Below are 17,896 nucleotides of genomic sequence, written 5' to 3'. Positions count from 1 at the left end.
TTTCCTTTTTTTTTTTCTTTTTTTTTTAAAAAAAAGAAGGTACTATTGAGAGCATAAAGGCTCATCGTACTGCAGTAGCAAATCCAGTACCGTAGCACTTAAGAGGTGGTTAACAGTGCTTTGGTTCAGAATCAGTGTTAGAAAATAAAGCTTAAAAAGTTATGATGCAGGGTATTTGGCGGGATTTCAACAGCAATTTGTAATGAACGTAGAAAGGACTGAGGCATTGGCTTCTTCCCCTTGGCAAAGTACTTTGTTCTTCATTCTGTTTAAGTCCCGGGTTTCACGACCAAGTTTCTCATTTCCATCGATGACGCACTAAGGAGGATTCGTCATTGACCACGTCATTGTCAGTGTAGCGATGCTGACACCGTGGTGGAATAAGCAGCAGGATGATCAGTACAAGGAGGATAATTCCACACAGGCTCATGAGAGCATAGGAGGCAATCCACAACACTGGTTCATGGAAAGAAACGCTAGAAACACAGTTGCTTGCAACATCTGCTGTTGTGAAAGGGCCTTCAATCTCAGATACTGGAGAGCCATCAACTTCTGAGAAATTACAGAAAGAAAAACATTAAGTCTATAGACACCATTTAAAAGCAAATAACAAAAGATCTAGCTTAAATACCTATAATCCCTTTTTCTCCATCATCATACCTCTCAGCATACTCATGTTTTATTGTATTTCTCATCGCAATAAAAATACCAGTATTCCGTGTTTATAAAATGGGAATCGGAAGCATAAGGAGACCATGATACTCCCACATCTACACAGGCTGTCAACAAGAGAGCAGACATTTAAATCAGGTTTCCCACAACCCCAATTAAAGCCCAAGCCACTGGATCACCTTTTCTCTCTGGACTAACCTTTCAGAAATGTCAGTTTAACAAAGCTTAAAAATCCTACAACACCTACACTGGAGTAGGTCAGGGCCTGGGCAGTTTTTGTTTGTTTCTGGCATTCACAACAGCTGGAAGAGTACCTCAGATGATTCTTACATCTTCTGTGTTTGCTATCTTCCAGGGTCTTAGGGAGCAGCATGCAGGATCATTAGCTTCATAGATACCTTAAAGGACTGTATCCTGAACACAAGGTGCAGGGTGGGAAGCAGCACAGATACCCTTGTGAGTGGAGGTGAAAATTCAGAAGGAAGAGGAGGTGAGGCAGGAGAGCTGTGTGACAGCTGTGCAGAAAAGGGAAACGGTGGAGAGGAAGGTCAATGTCAGGAGTGAGGAGCTGGAACATGAAGGAACAGTGCTGTTGGGCAGGGAGGGAGACGCTAACCAAGCGGCTTGAAAAATGGAGATGACAAAGCTAAGGCAAGAAACATGAAGGGGTGCCTTGGCAGCTCCGTTTTCGAACAGCCATCCATCTCCGTAACATCACAGACTGTGTGATTTGTTTCATTACCATCACAAAACCCTACTTGTTAAAGCAGTATTTGCTAAAAAGGGTTATGCTGCCCATGGTTGTCACAGTAACCGTGGCAAGTGCAGCAAAGTTCCCAAGTTGTGGACAGGGCTACGCGTATTGTAAAGGCAGAGCAAGTGAGTTGCCTAGGGCAACAAAATATTCAGAGCATTTTGTACCTTCAGGTGTGTGGCTGGGGAAGGACGGATACCTTAGAGCTTGCTTGGGGCAACTAGGAGCCTGCAGTTAGTGCTGTCTGTGCATTTTAACAAGTCTCCCAAACAGCTGTAATTCACTTCTTTAGTCAGATACTTCAAGACACATTTGTGTATTTCTTATAAAGGCCTCAGTTTTAACCTTCCTGCTTAATTTCTTGTTTATTTTATACCCAGACACACTCTTGCCAAATTGTAAATGATCCTGCCTACTGAAAACAGTATCTGTTATTTACACATATCTTAGACGCGACTCCTGAAAGCACATTTAAAGAAATGAGCATAAAATACCCTTTGGAAGGAACAGAGGAGCCTGGGTTTTGGAAAGGCAGGAAGGTGGCCTTTAAGGTTCTTTGTGGAGAAACAAATGCAGAATAGGTGGGCTGCTTTATCTGCAATTTACTGGGAGAGATTTTAGTTGGTATTCAGTCGCTGGCCTCCCAACACTTCATATTATTTTAAGGTTTAAGTCTCAATAGACTTAATTCAACTTAATCACGGGCTGCTGCTGAAAGAGACAGTCCTGCTCGCCCTCACTCCTGTCCCTCGCTGCCTCTTTTCTATTGGTGCTAGTGACCGGTAGGCTGCAAGGAGAGTCAGGGCAACTCACTGATCTGATGGAAAACCAAGCTGTCATAACAAACAAAATGCCCAAACGAGGAATTTTCTGTAGGATCACTCAACTGAACCAACCCCTTCTCCAGCTGCAAGTGTAGGAAGACTCCTTTAGGAGCAATACGCTGTTAGACTGGGGGAAACCTGAGCCTGCGCCCACAGGCACCCTAACACTGGTGAATACCTAACACGTACTCTCTCAGCTCATCAGATGGTAATAAACTGGCCCATGCACCCTATATCGTCAGCATACCTTTGCCAAGACTCTTCTGTTACATAGATATGGTAAGGGAGCTGCACAGTAGTGGACAGACTTGTAAAAGACTACCTAGAAAGTCTGCGGCAGAAATCCATTTTGTTTAGAGTCCCGGTATTGCACTTTGTCTACCACGCAATTGTTTCTGCTGGATGTCTCATCCCCTCACACCATTTCATCTGTCTCTATGAAGTCCTGCAGCAAAACCAAACTAAACCACATTTGATACTAATGTGAAATGCAAGGCATAAGTATTACTACTTAGGAATTTAGTATTTTGAAGAAGTGGGGAGGGTGGGGTGGGTGGAGAAAGCAGCACAATTTTCCACCTTGGAGAGAGCTTTGAAAATAAACAGTCCCTAATTACTCATTATTTGGCTTGAATACAGTAATTGCTCTTATTAAAAAAAGGCAATACAAAACTGTTGCCATAGTGGCTGACATTTTAAATTACATTTTGAGAATGCTTGATAGCAGCACAGCCTCTGCTTTCTTCTCTCCAAAAAGAAAAGTTTTCCCTCATCCTCTTCCATCCCCACAGAAATGGAGAGGAAATCAAAAGAGAGGATATTTGCCTAAATTGTTCAAACAAGCCCTTAACATAAACTAACAGTCACACATACTTAGCATATAAAACATTAGCTGAATTAGGATATTTTGGTTTTTTTTTTTTTTTTTTTAGAACATCTGGTGGTAGCTACCTACAATAAATTCTCAACCTTGAATAAATGAGATTTTCTTCATTATTGATAATTACAGGACAAAAATAACACCTCTGGAAAAATGCTATTTTATAACATTTGTGTAGAACTCCAACACGCTCACTCTCACTCACTCACCATCTTGGGTGGTTTGGAAAGGAAGCAAACCTGAAGTTAGATCAAATTATCATAAAATGGTAAAGTGCTGCTTGGAAGGGGCCCCTGGAAGTCACCTAGTCCAGCCTCCTACTCAGAGCAGGACCGTCACCATTAATAGATCAGGTCAGCTGCAGCTTTTTCCAGCCAGGTCTTGTAAAACCCTGAGGATGGAGACCCCATGATCCCTCTGGCCAGCCTGTTTCCATGCTGTACCACCCCCCAAGTGAAGAAGAAATTCCTCATGTCCAACTTGAACCTTCCTGAATGTAACTGGTGGACATTGCCCTTTGTTATGTAGTTTCACTTCCACTCACCCTTGGCTTATATTCAATTTAGGGCCCACCATAATCCCCAGTTCTTTTTCCACAGGGCTGCTATTCAGCCAGTCCCTTCCCAGATTATACCCATGCATGGTGGTTTTCTGCTCGAGGTGCAGAAATTTGCACTTCTGTTCACTGAAACTCTTGAGGTTTCTGATACCCAGTCCTCCAGGTTACCAAGGTCCTTCTGGACTGAAGCTCTGCTATTCATCATGCCATCCATTCTCCCGAGTTTAGTGCCCGCAAATTTGGATGCATTCTGTCTCATCACAGTTTAGTGTAGAAATCATTTATGATTACCATGCTTGGTGCATTTCTTCCCTAAAAAATACCCAAGTCTTGCTCCTATGATCTTCTCACTTACTACAAAAATAGTAGGGGTCTAATTCTGCTTGATGATGAGGTACTGTTATGTTGCTTCACTAATATTAATTAGTTGATCTGAACATCTTGTCTCAAGAAGGGACCTGATCCAAAACCTTTCCTTGTCATCTTGTAAACAGTAGGTTATCCCTGAAATTATCAACAGGCAACTTGAAACAATTTGAAATTAGTAACAGGCAGAATAAGTCTTAAAAGGTTTCACATATTGAGGAAAAAGTAAATTTCTTTTCCTGCTACAATGGAATAGCTTCCTGCAGCCATCTATCTAACTCTCCTCACTCTTGGTACATCCTGGAGAATGAAAATGGTGCAAGGAGTATTGTGAGATAAGCCAGTTCTCATCTCTGGCCAAGTCTCGGTTAGAGACTTGGGAGTTCAATGAAGGTAAAGCTTTTAGTCCTGTTCCCCTCATTTTTGTATTCAGCACATACCCATTTAACATCTTATAAAAACATGGGCTTAAATTTAGTGTTAACACTCTATTGTAAACAAGAAAGCATAGGTCATTGCAAAGCCACACCAAATGGTCTTTTATATTTCTCTATTTCTGAAGATTTATGCCACCAGTAATTCAATTTAATTTATGCCCACGAACAGACTAAAAAGCTCCAAATAAATTACATTAATATAGTTGCTATGGAGGACATGGCTGGCCTCCACAGGACGCCAGTTAGGCAGCTTAATCCCTCACACTGCACTGACTGCTAACCACTCACAGTTGTGGTTTTCTGACGAAAGTAGTGTTAAATATGGAAACCACAAGCTGTGAAGAAGTGAATCCGGAATAACTGGCACATCCAGCAAAATGTCATCTGCCCCGTGTGAGTGGAGTCTGACAAATCAGTGTATCTTGTCTCAGTCAGTGGCTTGTGTCATCTGATTTTTCAAGAAGCTAAGTCCTGTGATGCTGGGTTAGACACGTGCATGAAACGTGGACAAAGAAACAAGGACGAAATGCCTTCTAGCACCAGCTGGGTATCATCATGTGTCCAAGCTCATGTAAATTCAGATTTCACTTCTATTCAGCAAGCTTAGTTCTTCCTCTCTAGATGAGGTTGGCAGAACTACATGAAGTGGCCAAACTCTATGCTTCTATGTAGCAATATTAACATTAAGGTGTTATTATGGTTCCCTGATTCTTTTTCTCAACAAAGATGTGCTGTCAAAGCAGTTCTTATGAACACCACCTGGCTCGCATCCCCTGCTGACCACATGTCGGTCAATATGTTCTGTCAAAATGCCCCCTCCCCTCTCCATTAATGTCTGCAGCGTGTCAGGGACAGGAGGCAGCTCTACGCTTGCTAAAATTGCAGTCAGGAAGCACAAGGAAGAATGAAAGACAGGAAAACCTGGTCTTCAGTATTTGTCTAGTTACACTCTCCTTCCAGATGCATTTAAAATGCGACTTTCATCACTGCATGGTACCTCATAGAGGTCTTCGTTAAGCAACCCACATCAATATCCAGACTTTCTTTCGTAGCAAGCTCAAAGATGACAATTTTGAACCCATTAACAATGGAGAGATTAAAACAAAAAAAAAAAGCTTTTAAAATGCCCTGGAGCTACAGCTCAGCTACCTAGTATCTCTCTTTTTTCCCCCCTCAATTACGTGGTTGCATTAAGCACTCAAGTACTTACTGCCCTTACCCTCTCTAACATAAATACTGGGGATTAAAGAAGCACTGTCAGTCGTAGTCCTTTTCTCATGCACATCTCAGATGATACAATGTTTTTCAGGGCGCAGACCACTTCTGTTTGGGACAGAGACTTGCATACGATATGGGTGCACGTCTTTTCCCTCCTCTCCCACTTGTATGTTCTTGCGGTACCAAAGCCATGTCTCAACAACAAGGGGAGAAAACCCCAAAACTTTTGTTTTTAGCTACTCTTGGTGAGACAAGAGAAATCATGAAAAAGCAAGAAAGTTAACTGGCACTGTAAAATCAGCCAAAAATTATGAGCTTTTTCACATTTCCTCAGCAGCTAATTAAAACATTAATGGCTTTCTACTTATACTGAGAAAACTATTTGTTTTGAATCAACACAAACACCACAAGTCTTAATTTGAGTCCCATTTTCATCTTGGCTCTTTCTTTGAATATTTCTGAGAAGCTGAAAAGGCACAATTTACATTAAGAGAAAAGCGCGAATAAGGTACTTCACTGCACATCGCAGAAGTTAATTGAAGAATCCATTTATCCACAAATTAGAACAGGAACTACACAGAAATGAAGCTGCATTAAAAACAGGGACTCGTCTCATGTAACTGTTGGGGAAACGGCACACACAGAGAGATGTCTCGGGAAGATCTTCTCTTAGAGGGAAGAATGCAGCTGAGATACCCAGAGCTGAGGCTGATTTACTTCATGCTAGAAGACTGTTGCGTCCGATACAGCTTTTTTTTTTTCTTCTCCCCTTGAAATCTGAATAGCTTGGGATTGCTCAAAAATATACCCTTTGCACTTCATGAGAAACCATGCTTTTCCCCATCAGATAAATGGCAAAGGTGTTTCTCTGAGAGAGCAGGTGTTTCTTCACTCACCAAGTCCTGAACAATATTTCTCTTACCTGCACACGGACTCACTGCAAAGCCCACTCTCCTTTGGGCTCTGTCAAATATTACATAGAAGCCTTCCATGACTGTAGCACCAATGACTAGAGCATTCGTGGAGGAAGAGATGCCGAATCGGTAGCACTGTAAATTCTCTCCTATTCCAAGGATGGGTTGAATATAAAGCTATTAAAAAAATAAAAAAAGCCAGAGTGTAAGAAGCAACACCACACAGTACTTAGAAGTTCAGACCTTTTAATTTTTGTATTCAAGCACTCAAACTCCACTGGGAATAGAGAATAAATAGGGACAAACAGATTTCTGTACATGATTTAAAACTGGTCAAAGCTTACATGCAGGTAAGAGGTAAAGCTCTTGGATTCTAAGCTTAAATTTGAACACAGTCAGTCATTATGTGAAGGTCAACAGCAAATTCATGAGAGCCACTTTTCATTGTATTTTCCATAAGAGAAGGATAGCTGAGAAAGAACTTGAGCTATGAACTCAAATTAGAGAATAATTTTTAGTATTTAAAAAATTATCAGGATGGAATTGATTCAGAGAGCATTCAGTGTCAGCTTCAAGGCTCTAGATTCAAGTCACATTTTACGCCTTGTCTCCTCAGGGAAGATGAGAGATTGCCAAGCTACATGATCAATACAGAAAAAGCTTATCATAAGGCTTTACTACATTTCAAGTTAAAATGTACTTAATAGGTTCATTCTTCCCTTTGCTCCTGACCATCCCCTGAGGTAAAAGACTGTATTAATAATGTTAGAGGATACTAGCCTGTATTGCAACCTATACTGGGAGAGGAAGCCAGAGAGGAAAAATAAAAGTGGCACATTATATTCTAAAAGCTGGGATGGAATATTAATAAAAGATAAACCAACCAAGTTACAGAAACTGGTGAAGAGATCACATAGGCTCATTGCCAAGACTGTCATACTCAGAAGAAGTGCTCCAACTCAGAATGCCACAAAAACCAAATCAATTTCCTTCCCAAAATAAGATGATCAAAATGAGCAGTGACATTCTGTATTGACATCTAATGTGGCTAAAGCTCATGAAAACAAAAAAAACCCACCCTTGCCTATTTTTCCTGACAATTTGAAAAAATCATTCCCAACTACATGGACTGCACTCAGAAGGAAACTGTTTTTTTCTTTTTTGGTTTTAGGTTTGACAAGTTTGTTATTTTCCCTATTTAAAATTTGATTTTTAAAATTTCATTTAAAAAGATCTCCCTTGCACGCAATAAGCCAGTTTTCTATTACTGCTAAAAATAGCTCCTATTTTTTAAGAGCATGTGCTTTAGAACAGTAAAAATAAATGCATAACTGAATAAACAAAGAAGGTTGAGACCTGTGGTAGGATAGAGATCCGAAACGACCTACTGGAGTTTTCATCCCTCAGGTAAATGGAGAGTTTAGGAAATAAGGACCAGGGTCTTTCAGTTTTATCCCAGCATGCCAGCTGTGAACCAGTCCAGAAACCAGAAGAGAATTCTTGTATCTATTAAAAAAAAAAAAGAAAAAAGAAGTGATACATACAAATTACATACATTTTGATAGATTTTTGTAAATGATCATACCACTCTTCAATACTTTTTCCATTCCCATGGAGAAATTCAAGCATGAATACAAGTCTGACAAAGATCTTTTTCTTTAAGGATCAAAGCAAAAACCCAACACACAAATGGAGGTGTGTCATAACCCATTATGACTTGGAAGAAGGGGAAAGAGGCAAAAGCACGTTTAGCTCTCCCTTCCCTCCCCATTTGTGTCTCATTACTTCCACTTCTGCAATCAACATGTATGACCTCCCTGAGCAATTGGTATCACAAAGAGGCAAAGCATTAACGGGCTTTTACTACCTATCTACCTCTTCTCTGAACAGCTCTGACCAAACGCCAACGTTTTGAAGCAGCAGACTTTTTAAAAACACAAACCAAAATACAAACCACATGAATATGTAATGGGGTCATCTCCCTTCCTCACATACCTACAGCTTCTTACTCAACTTTGGGGTTTTGAAGCCAAGGGCTAAGCCAAAATCTCCTGGCATCTAAGGGAATCAAGGTCTGCTACAGTCAATGGAAAGAAACACGTCCCTCTGTCTCTTTTGCTGCCCTGCCACTCACTACCAATACAATTTGACATGCTTTTGAAATAAGGCTGATTAACAGTACTTCTTAATATATCCATGGCACTAACAAAGCAAAAAGCAATCCCCCACAGAGCTTGTTTGCCTAAGACAAACATCTTGTCTAATGGTCATGCTCCCTGAAGCTGATCTGCTGCCAGATCAGAGGAAAAAACTTCCTTATTTGAGTGCATTACTTTGTGCTGGTTCTTATTCCCACGTGAAGCAACATCCAAGGCAGTATATCTTGTTCTGACACTGCACAGCCAAAGCCTCCTGTTTGGGTGAAGAAGAAAGATGGAATCCAGCCTCTCCATTCCCCTCATTTGTATTTATCTGCGATATCGATGATTTTGTAAACATCAGCTCATACATTAGTTATATAGCGTTTTACAGGTGCAAGTGTTCACCCCACATACCTGCCAATGAAATGTTTGTTAGGGCTGCACAGTATTAGAGACTTAATACTTCCAGGTGCTCATCTCTGTTCTTGGGCCAACAAGCGTACACTCACGTAAACACACAATGAGACTTACCGACACAAACAGACTGCTTTTACCCTTAACTCTGGAGGCACGCTTAAGTACATCTCTTTGGCATGGGACAGGACGCTCTGCCCCTCACAGCTAAGTCCCAGACCAGACCTGCTGAAAAATATAGTTCTCCTCTCTTTCCATTTTCTCTTGGAAAGCAGAGCTTGTGATCTGAGAAAAACTGCAATATAGCACCCAGACTGAACAGAGCAAGTCTATAAAGTGCTCTATTTTAAGTGCCTACTTTCATTTCCCAGAAAGACTGCTTATTACATTGCATTTCTTTGCCTTATTTCTGTATGCTGAAGAAATGCATTGGGGGGATTTGGCTGTATGATACCTAAAAGGTTATTAAAATAAAGATTTTAGATTTATTTGAGCCTTCCTTTCTTCAAGTTATTAACTTAGCATTATATTAATGCCGTGAGTAGACATGCTGTTCTGACTTCAGCTCAGTGAGGTGTAGTAGCTGCCACCCCTCTGTGGCTCATCTCTGCCCATCTGCCAAAACCACCGCCCTTCAGACCTGCCAACATCGAACTGCATCTATAGCTGCTCCCTAAAAGACTTCAGTCCAAATAAGTAAGGTTTAAAAAACAACCTGCACCACTAAAGAGCGTAAAGCTCACAGCCTTGGTTTTTAATGGAGCTGAATAGAGGAACACTTCACATGCAGTTATCCCAGCATACCTGAGTGGGCAATAACATCTTGCTGGGACACCCATAACGAGCTGCTAGGAGCAGGAACTTGTTAACCTAGTTCACCTGTGGTCAACAGAAGTATGTACAGCAGATGATTTTATGTTTCAGTGGTACATAGCCTGCCAGAAGCACAGAGTGCTAAGAGTATGGTTGTGATGCCATGGTACAATTGCTGAAAATACCCATTTTCCTGACATTGCTCCTACACAGCTGGAATCTGATCCTTACCTCTTGTAACTAATTTCTTATTTAATAGACTATCTCCTTTGTTTAGAGCTGTGAAAGTAATTTTTGGTGTGTGTGGAGGGAAAGGGGTACAGCAGCAAGGTCCTCGAGATTAAAAAGAAATCCTAAAAGAGAAGAGTTAGTTTATGCATTTTTAATAGGAAGAACAAAAACCATTAAGCAGAGTGAGTGAGTGGTTCCCCTCCAATACCTTATCGATCAGTTGACTATTTACTTGTCACGTGGAAGGCCCTAGTTCAAATGTCCTGACCAACATCAGAGAGGGGTGTGGGCCGCTGTGACCCACTTCACAGGAGGATGCCCTATCCTCAAGGTGCCATTATAAGAGCTCTGGGTAGGCTTCTTTCAATTCCACCCCCATCAGCTGAAATTGTTCCAGTCAATACTTAAGTGCTTTGCAAAGAGAAGAACTTTTCAACCAGGGAAGCTGAGCTACATAAGATAACTGGTACATTTATTTCAGATACTGGACACCTACAGGCAGTGAAGTGAAGAACACTTCATGCCAAATCTCTGCTCTCAGTCAGGTAGGAAAAGGTTCTCAATCTTGAATTATCAGCGTACAGGCAAATACTCTGTCTTTTGGGCAGCCGGCCAATAGTCCGGTTATTGTGTTTCCGGTGATTTGCAATGACTACAGCAGGCTGATTGTGAATCCATGACAAAAATATCAAAATTGTTCACATTGAAATATCTGGGATTTATTCTTCATCTTTAATCTTCTTGGTGCTGTTCACTGTATTTAACCAAAATTTATGAATAGTTTTTATTAACCAGAAAATGCTGCTTCAGTTTCTCTACACACAGAGAAATCCACCATCCCCATGCCCTACTTCTAAAGCCCACTCTATTTCCAAAGAAAGATGCTTTTGAACATAAATAATTCAATAATGAAAGTCAAAAGCAGCTTTATTGATACGAATAATCCTAATGAATGGCATCCATTCTATACAACAATAAGCATTATACTTGGAAAGGAACTGCTTGCAGTAGCAGGCTCTTCTACATTATAAACACTCAGTTTTGAATGAAAGGACTGATTTTTGCACTCTTAATACTTTGAATCAGAGCAAAAGGAATTATGTCCATGTTGCTGAAATGCTTATAACAAAATATTCCATCTCTGCACTATTTCTGATGCATTTCCATACACACACTTCTTGTCTGTACTTGGACCCCTCCTTTTCCCTCCTCCCTTTCCCTTTTCCCCTCTTCCTTTCCTTTTTCCATTTCCATCAAAGACTATCAGTCATTTCTCACTTATTATCAGGAGTAGACCAGGAAAGATTCTGCTCCCTTCAGGTTAAAACCCTATGACTTACAAAGTAGCTAGCAAAGATGACACTCCTTTCAAGGCTCATATGATCATTTAATAGGAATTTAACATTTTGAGCAAATTTAATGACATTAGCTTACCAGGGACGTGCGAGCTATTGCTTGCACAACGGCACTGAAGACTTTCTGGGGCAGACGGAGGAGCGTGGTCCCACTGTCTACTATCGCTTTATCAGCATTATACTAGGGAGGGGGGGGAAAAAGGAGAGACGTTACACACTGTAGTTCATGTAATGCAGATTCCACTGTTTCATAACAATAACAAAGCTGTTCCTTTTTGGTAGCTGTCTTCCCAAACCTGCATGTCGTACCTATGAGCAGCTCACTCTAGTTGATAGCTTGAGTTCAAATGAAGTCTGAGAGCAAAACCTAGATACGGTCAGCCTAGACGCAAGAGTGAGTTTACACCACTCAAGAAATTACTGCCTGTCACCACAGCTGTTGCAAATGGCCAAGCCACTGTAAAAAGAAGTAAAGCCCGGCCCCTCTCAGAGGTGTGAGCTAATCCACATGGGAGGTAAATCCCATATGCTTTGGGCAAAAGCACTCTCATGGTCAGTGCAGACAGATGCTAAGCACGCTGATGTAGCTTACATGTATGTCCAAGCTCCGGATCAAGGTCTCTGCTATCATGAAAACAACTCTCGTTTAAACATAATACAGCAGCCTACTTCTAATGACTGGCATATCTAATTTAAGAATAGTCAGGGAACATTAGGCCTCATTACATGTCATGTTCGGTACTGGCTCAAGAGTACAAATGCCAAATGCCATACCTTTCTCTCTCGACTGCTGAAAATCACTAACACACAGACAAAAACAAGTACAAAGAAACTTGAAATTTCAATCTTGCTGCCTCAAAATCTGCACTAAAAAAACTAAGCGAACATTTCTCTTCATTATTAAAACCCCAATCCTCAGATTAAGAAATTTCAACAAACTTCAAATACAGTAAACAAAGAATAAACATTTTAAAAGGTACATCTTTTTTCATTAACTCCTTAAAAACTATGATTAATTGTGTGTGTGTGCGTGTGTGTGTGTGGAGAAGGCAAGTAGCAGTGGCAGCTGTTTGCATTGACTACTTTTGTTACCAGCTTAGGCAGCAGGATCGATATAACTGAACAGTGACATGTTTATGGCATAATCATAAGACAAGGTAATATATAGCATAAGCTTTTTAGGAGGAGGTCAAACAGCAAGTGAATTTAAAATACATTGGTTTAGATGTTATCAAGTCACATGGAATATCTTTAATGCAGTGACAAAAATAAAACCCACCAAAAAGTAAAAAAGTAACTCTGACTTAAGTTATTTTCTTTTTGAAAGAAGAGATGCTATAGGCTGCCAAGCAGAGCTGAAAGAAAAGCAAACAGGAAACCATTTATTATGCACTCAGAAATACTTCTGAAGAGTGGAGAGAAATATCAAGGCATTGTAGAGTCCATTTTAAGAGATTTGTACCACAAATACACCATCGCCGGCATCCTGGAGAGCCACCCTTGGAAAAAAAGTAGGTAGGAGGCACAGCCAAGAGGGTCAATCACTAACATAAACCCATGCAAAACGCCTGGAATAGCAGGATCACTCAGCCAGGGACTAAGCACCTGGATTTTCGTGCTGTGTATGGTGTACTTGCAGTGGGCAGTAACTTCTTGCCTTCTTACTTTTCCCGCTTAATATTTAACAGTGCACCCTATGCAGCGTGCACTGCTGGCAGCTCAGTACTTCTCTCAGCCCGGCTCTGCCAGGCTCAAGGCCACAGCTGCAGTGTAACCCTGGACAGATTCCCAGCATTGAAGCGAGGAGACTACTTTTTCCTTGCAAGGAAAGGAGTAGTCTCTGGTTACGGTTACAAAAAATGTTCCATTTCTTAGAAAACGACTAAGAGGAGAGAGGGCACATAGTTCATCATCCTATACAGTGAATTATGCATCCTCTGCAAGCCCCTAACTAGCCAAACTTTAATCAGACTAGCTCTATTTTACTGTTCTTCCTCTACATTTTTGCGGGAAGATATCCTTTTATCAAGAAAGGAATGATGCCTTCTGCAACAGTGACTAGCATACTATGCTAATACGTACGATGTGAAAGCAAACCCTGGCTCAGAAAAGAGCGACAATAACAGGAAACTTTCGTAACACTGCTAGGTTCTTAAGTGAGTTGTTTTCTGGAAACAGCATGTATTAAACCATTACTACAAGGGCTCCTCTTCAAAAACATGTTGCCTGTTTTTTAAGGCAAGAAAGAAAAGCAAACACATTATTTTAGAGGACCAGCAGTTTTGCTTTCCTACCAGTATAATAGAAAGAGGCATTTAAATAGACCTTGCTTTGCTTATTAAGTTGAAAGATGATATGACTCATTTTAAATATTTTATATGGCACTATGATTTCCATATTTTGTACAGAAATATAATATTTATACACATGTAAGATTTTTATAATGAATTTCACGTAATTTGTATGAACTATAAAAACTTTAGAATTATCAGGTCCCAATGATTTCCAACTAAGAGAACAAGCATAAGATAAAATTAAGATGTCTAATGAAAACAGGGCATGAAAATGATAGAACTAAAATCAAAACATGAATAGCAACAAGCAACAGTAAGAAACAAATGAAATACACACATACACACATGTCCTCCAGAAAAAAATGAAACGGCTTTGGAATAAAAACCTGCAACAACACAGTCTCATTAGACTGATCCAGAGATAGAACAACATTATTCCTAATAAAAACAGAAAACATCCATCAGGAATAATAACTGGCAAGGCTGATGCGAGCGAAAGTGGATTACAAAAATAAAAAAAAGGAGGTGGCATAGGATGAGATCCTTTGGGAAGCATCCCAGGATGACACCTGCCCACTGTCATAGTGAATTACATGCTTAAAACCTTCCCTTCTCGTTCTTTGACCAGAATTGCTTTTAAACCCTTTGGTTTGATTTTACTGTGTAACAGAAAACCATAAACCGTAGCTGTTTAAAGACGGTTACTCCTTGAATCAATGCGTCATCTTCAGTGTTTAGACACCTTTGTTACAACTGAAACTAGTCAAGAGGCTGAGCCCTTCCAAACCACAGCAGCCTTATTTTCAGTGGACTGTTCACTTGACAATTGTAGTTTAGTCCCCAATTTACTAAAAATACTGTCAATGACTTCAAAGTCCTCTTTGAAGCAATTTTAGCATGCTTGATGTACATGCTGCATTTCACACAGCTCGTTCATTTCTTTTCAAACTTCCCGTGCAGCCTTAATTCTCTGAGGAGACTGCAATACACATCTGCTTGCAAAGACAAAACTGATCAATTAAGTGTTTCTCTTAACCAAACCTGTGTTTTATATAGACAGAAACACATTATCGCGAATACCTCTCTGCAGTCCAATTCAAGGTTCTGTCCCCCGACCTCCAGTTTGAGAATTTCAACCTGGTAATACCACTCTTCTTTGATCGGTGTGTACCAAATATCACCCTTGTACAGACTTCGCTCAATTCCACCCAGAACCTAAGGGAAAGGAGAAAGGAATTCACATGCTTTAAAATCCCAGATGTTTAGTTTTGGGGCAAGGAAAAAAGGGGAATATTTAATTGTGATATACAGGGCATCAAAATTTTAATTTAGCACCATTTGTAAGGATTTTACTGACAAGTTCTTTGTCAATAATAAAGCAGTACATTAAATAGATCATGGTTCAGTCAAACAGAATTCCCATATTGGGCCAAATTACCAGCATCTTCATCTACAAGCTCACACTGATTCTCTTATGAAAGCTCCACTGTTTAAAATCAAAACGATATCTTCAGTGGTTTAATCTAGGCAATGTATAAAAATGGGACAGAATATTAAACTTGCACATCATAAATGCACTTTACCAGATCAGAAAACCCTTAATACTGCTTAAGAACATTTATTTTTTCTTACACACATCCAAAATGGAATATGACCATATCACTATTAGCTTCCATCAAGGCTTACGCTGAAGCTGACTGGGAGCATCCTAGACCATCAGATTTTGAACTGAACTAACGTAAGTGAGTTCTCTCTTGGGCTTCATCTATCTCAAGTGTGTTAACATTTACAGTCTGTGAATTTACAGCAAAATAACTATTTGTGATCAACTCCTGTGCTGATATGCTTATTTCAGCATAATTCAGGAACAGTCATTCCAACTCATGATCCAAATAAAGGCCAATTCTTGGTCCCACTAAAACTGATGGAAAGACTTCCCAGAGTAACAACAAGGGGAAGATCTGGTCTTCAGATTATTTCCTTTGACCAATTGTCTACAAAAAAAAAAAAAAAAAAAAAAAGGAAAAGAGCCTTGATTCTTCTCCCACTTTTCACATCATGTAAAAAAAATTACTGTGGCATTTTGATGAGTTTGAACAAGCTTAGCAGCTGAGTAAGGGACTACTCAGTTTAAGAAAGGCAGCAGAATCTGCCCTGAGGAAACACCACAACATGTATGTTTTTCTTTATTAAAATTAAACTTGAAATGCAGAAGTTTACTCAAAATTGAAAGACAAAAAAAAGAATGGAGAATAAAAATAGACACTTGAGTTTTGCCTAAATGCTTAACTTTTCCTTAAATTTTTTTAAAACATTGCATATATTTAAACAGTAAATTTGGAAGAATTAGGATAGTCATAGAAAAGAGGGAAGAGATTAACAAAGATACATCTTCCCTCTCAGATTGACAGATACCCACAAGACTACCTCCGTTGGTACCACTTCCAGAAACAGGCAGTCCAGCACCACACATCTGCAAGGAGAAAATGTTGGGGATCTTTGCCTGCCTCACAAGAGAATCAAAGAACGTCTCCACGGAACTTGAAGGCTTGAAGGTGTTGAAAAACAAAACAAAAAAACCAAAAGAATTGCAGAAGTATTCATTAAAAAGTTTCTTTGCAGAAATGAGCAAATCATTCAAACAAGACCACTTTTCACAAGTAAATTGAATTTCTGACAACCAGGTGATGAAAATTCTAGATATAGTAAGTCATCAAAAAACCAACATCTGCCATTTCTCTGTTTCTGTTGGTTTTAAAAGCATTTTTACTCTTGACCACTGTCATAGAAATCCCTAAAGCATGAGAATATTTTTCAACTGCAGTTTTCAAACTCAAATACTAGTTTCATTTTCAGGCAGAAACTCTCACTGACGCTTTCCGTTTGGAAAAGGCTTTGGGTTATTAACAGTCAAATGTAACTTGCCCGTCCCACCTTCCCACACTTAAAAGGCAGAATTTTAAAGTGAGGATTTCCAGTTTTTAAACATAGTTTAATTCTAATGAACTTTGAATTCCACGGCCTTAATTTCCTCTTCTTTCCTTTAAAGAACTTCATAGCCAAGCATGGTCACTTCAGCTGATTACTGGCCACCAGGTTCTTTCCTACACTGCATGTCATGCTTGTTGTTGTGGTTATTAGAGTACTGCAATTTCATTGTAATTCAGATTTCTTGTGCAGGTACATCTCATGACAGGCAGAGACCCTGGCAAGCTTCTGAGGTGCCAAGTGCTCTTACTACACAAAGTACAGAGCAGCCCCAGAAGCCAAGACCACTTAAGTCTTTGGGAGAAGGGAAAAACAAATGCCCTGAATACACTATTTCCCCAAACCAGAGTTTGAGAAGCAGCTCTTCTCTGTATGTCTGTCGACAGTGTATGACAGCAAATACGGCAGAAGTCAATACAATGATCACACAACTCTTGAATAAAGCATTTTAATTCCAGAGTCGGCAGGCAGTATTGAATCATTTGTTCTAATGGGATATATCTCAGTTTGTGAATTTCTCAGACAGTTATGTGTAGCTTGAAAACTATGACTATGTAGTATTCCAATCACGTTTTCAGTTTTAGATTATAAGGTTATAAATTTTAGACTATAAATTTTAGGTTTTAATTTAAACTTCTACCTGAATTTCCTACCTCCACAAGAACAGGATATGCTTGGTTCTATGTTCAGGAAAACACTGTAGCTAATATTTGTTCTGAAATTACCCATATATGCCCTCCATCTCAACTTTTACTTGATGAATGGAGAATGTTTTAGGATGAATTGCCAAGGGCTTTGCCAAGTAAGTTCATCAGTCCATTGGCAAGTCTTGAGGGAGATCATCAGAGCTCTAACACACGCCCTCCACACACATACTAGAAGCCTTTACTCCCATACTCTGGTACTACAAGCTCTGTAAAAGCTTATTCATTTCAGAGGAGCTAAAATTGGAGCCTTCATCACCAGAAAAGCTAAAGTCCACACATGGGACTGTGGTACCATCACAACCCAATTTATTCTTTCTGGAGCAAACACA

At 39.8% G+C, this 17,896-nt stretch overlaps 1 protein-coding gene across 1 annotated transcript in view; it reads right to left on the bottom strand.

Annotated features, from left to right (window-relative positions):
• Nucleotides 1–298: 298 nt before the first annotated feature.
• The window catches only part of BACE2 (beta-site APP-cleaving enzyme 2), a 26,034-nt gene continuing 8,436 nt past the window's right edge, over nt 299–17,896 (bottom strand). Inside the window, exons 4-9 of the mRNA XM_009328038.1 lie at nt 16,292–16,420; nt 14,953–15,087; nt 11,658–11,759; nt 7,981–8,130; nt 6,633–6,801; nt 299–552 (exon numbers count right to left, since the gene is read on the bottom strand). Coding sequence (XP_009326313.1) covers nt 299–552; nt 6,633–6,801; nt 7,981–8,130; nt 11,658–11,759; nt 14,953–15,087; nt 16,292–16,420 — 939 coding nt within the window. The remainder of the gene's footprint in view (nt 553–6,632; nt 6,802–7,980; nt 8,131–11,657; nt 11,760–14,952; nt 15,088–16,291; nt 16,421–17,896) is intronic.

The sequence above is a fragment of the Pygoscelis adeliae genome, unplaced genomic scaffold, assembly GCF_000699105.1.
Source record: "Pygoscelis adeliae isolate BGI_AS28 unplaced genomic scaffold, ASM69910v1 Scaffold154, whole genome shotgun sequence".
In the NCBI taxonomy this organism is placed as follows: domain Eukaryota; kingdom Metazoa; phylum Chordata; class Aves; order Sphenisciformes; family Spheniscidae; genus Pygoscelis; species Pygoscelis adeliae.
The sequence above is the reverse complement of the archived record's forward strand: the minus strand, read 5'-3'. Positions and strand labels throughout refer to the sequence as shown.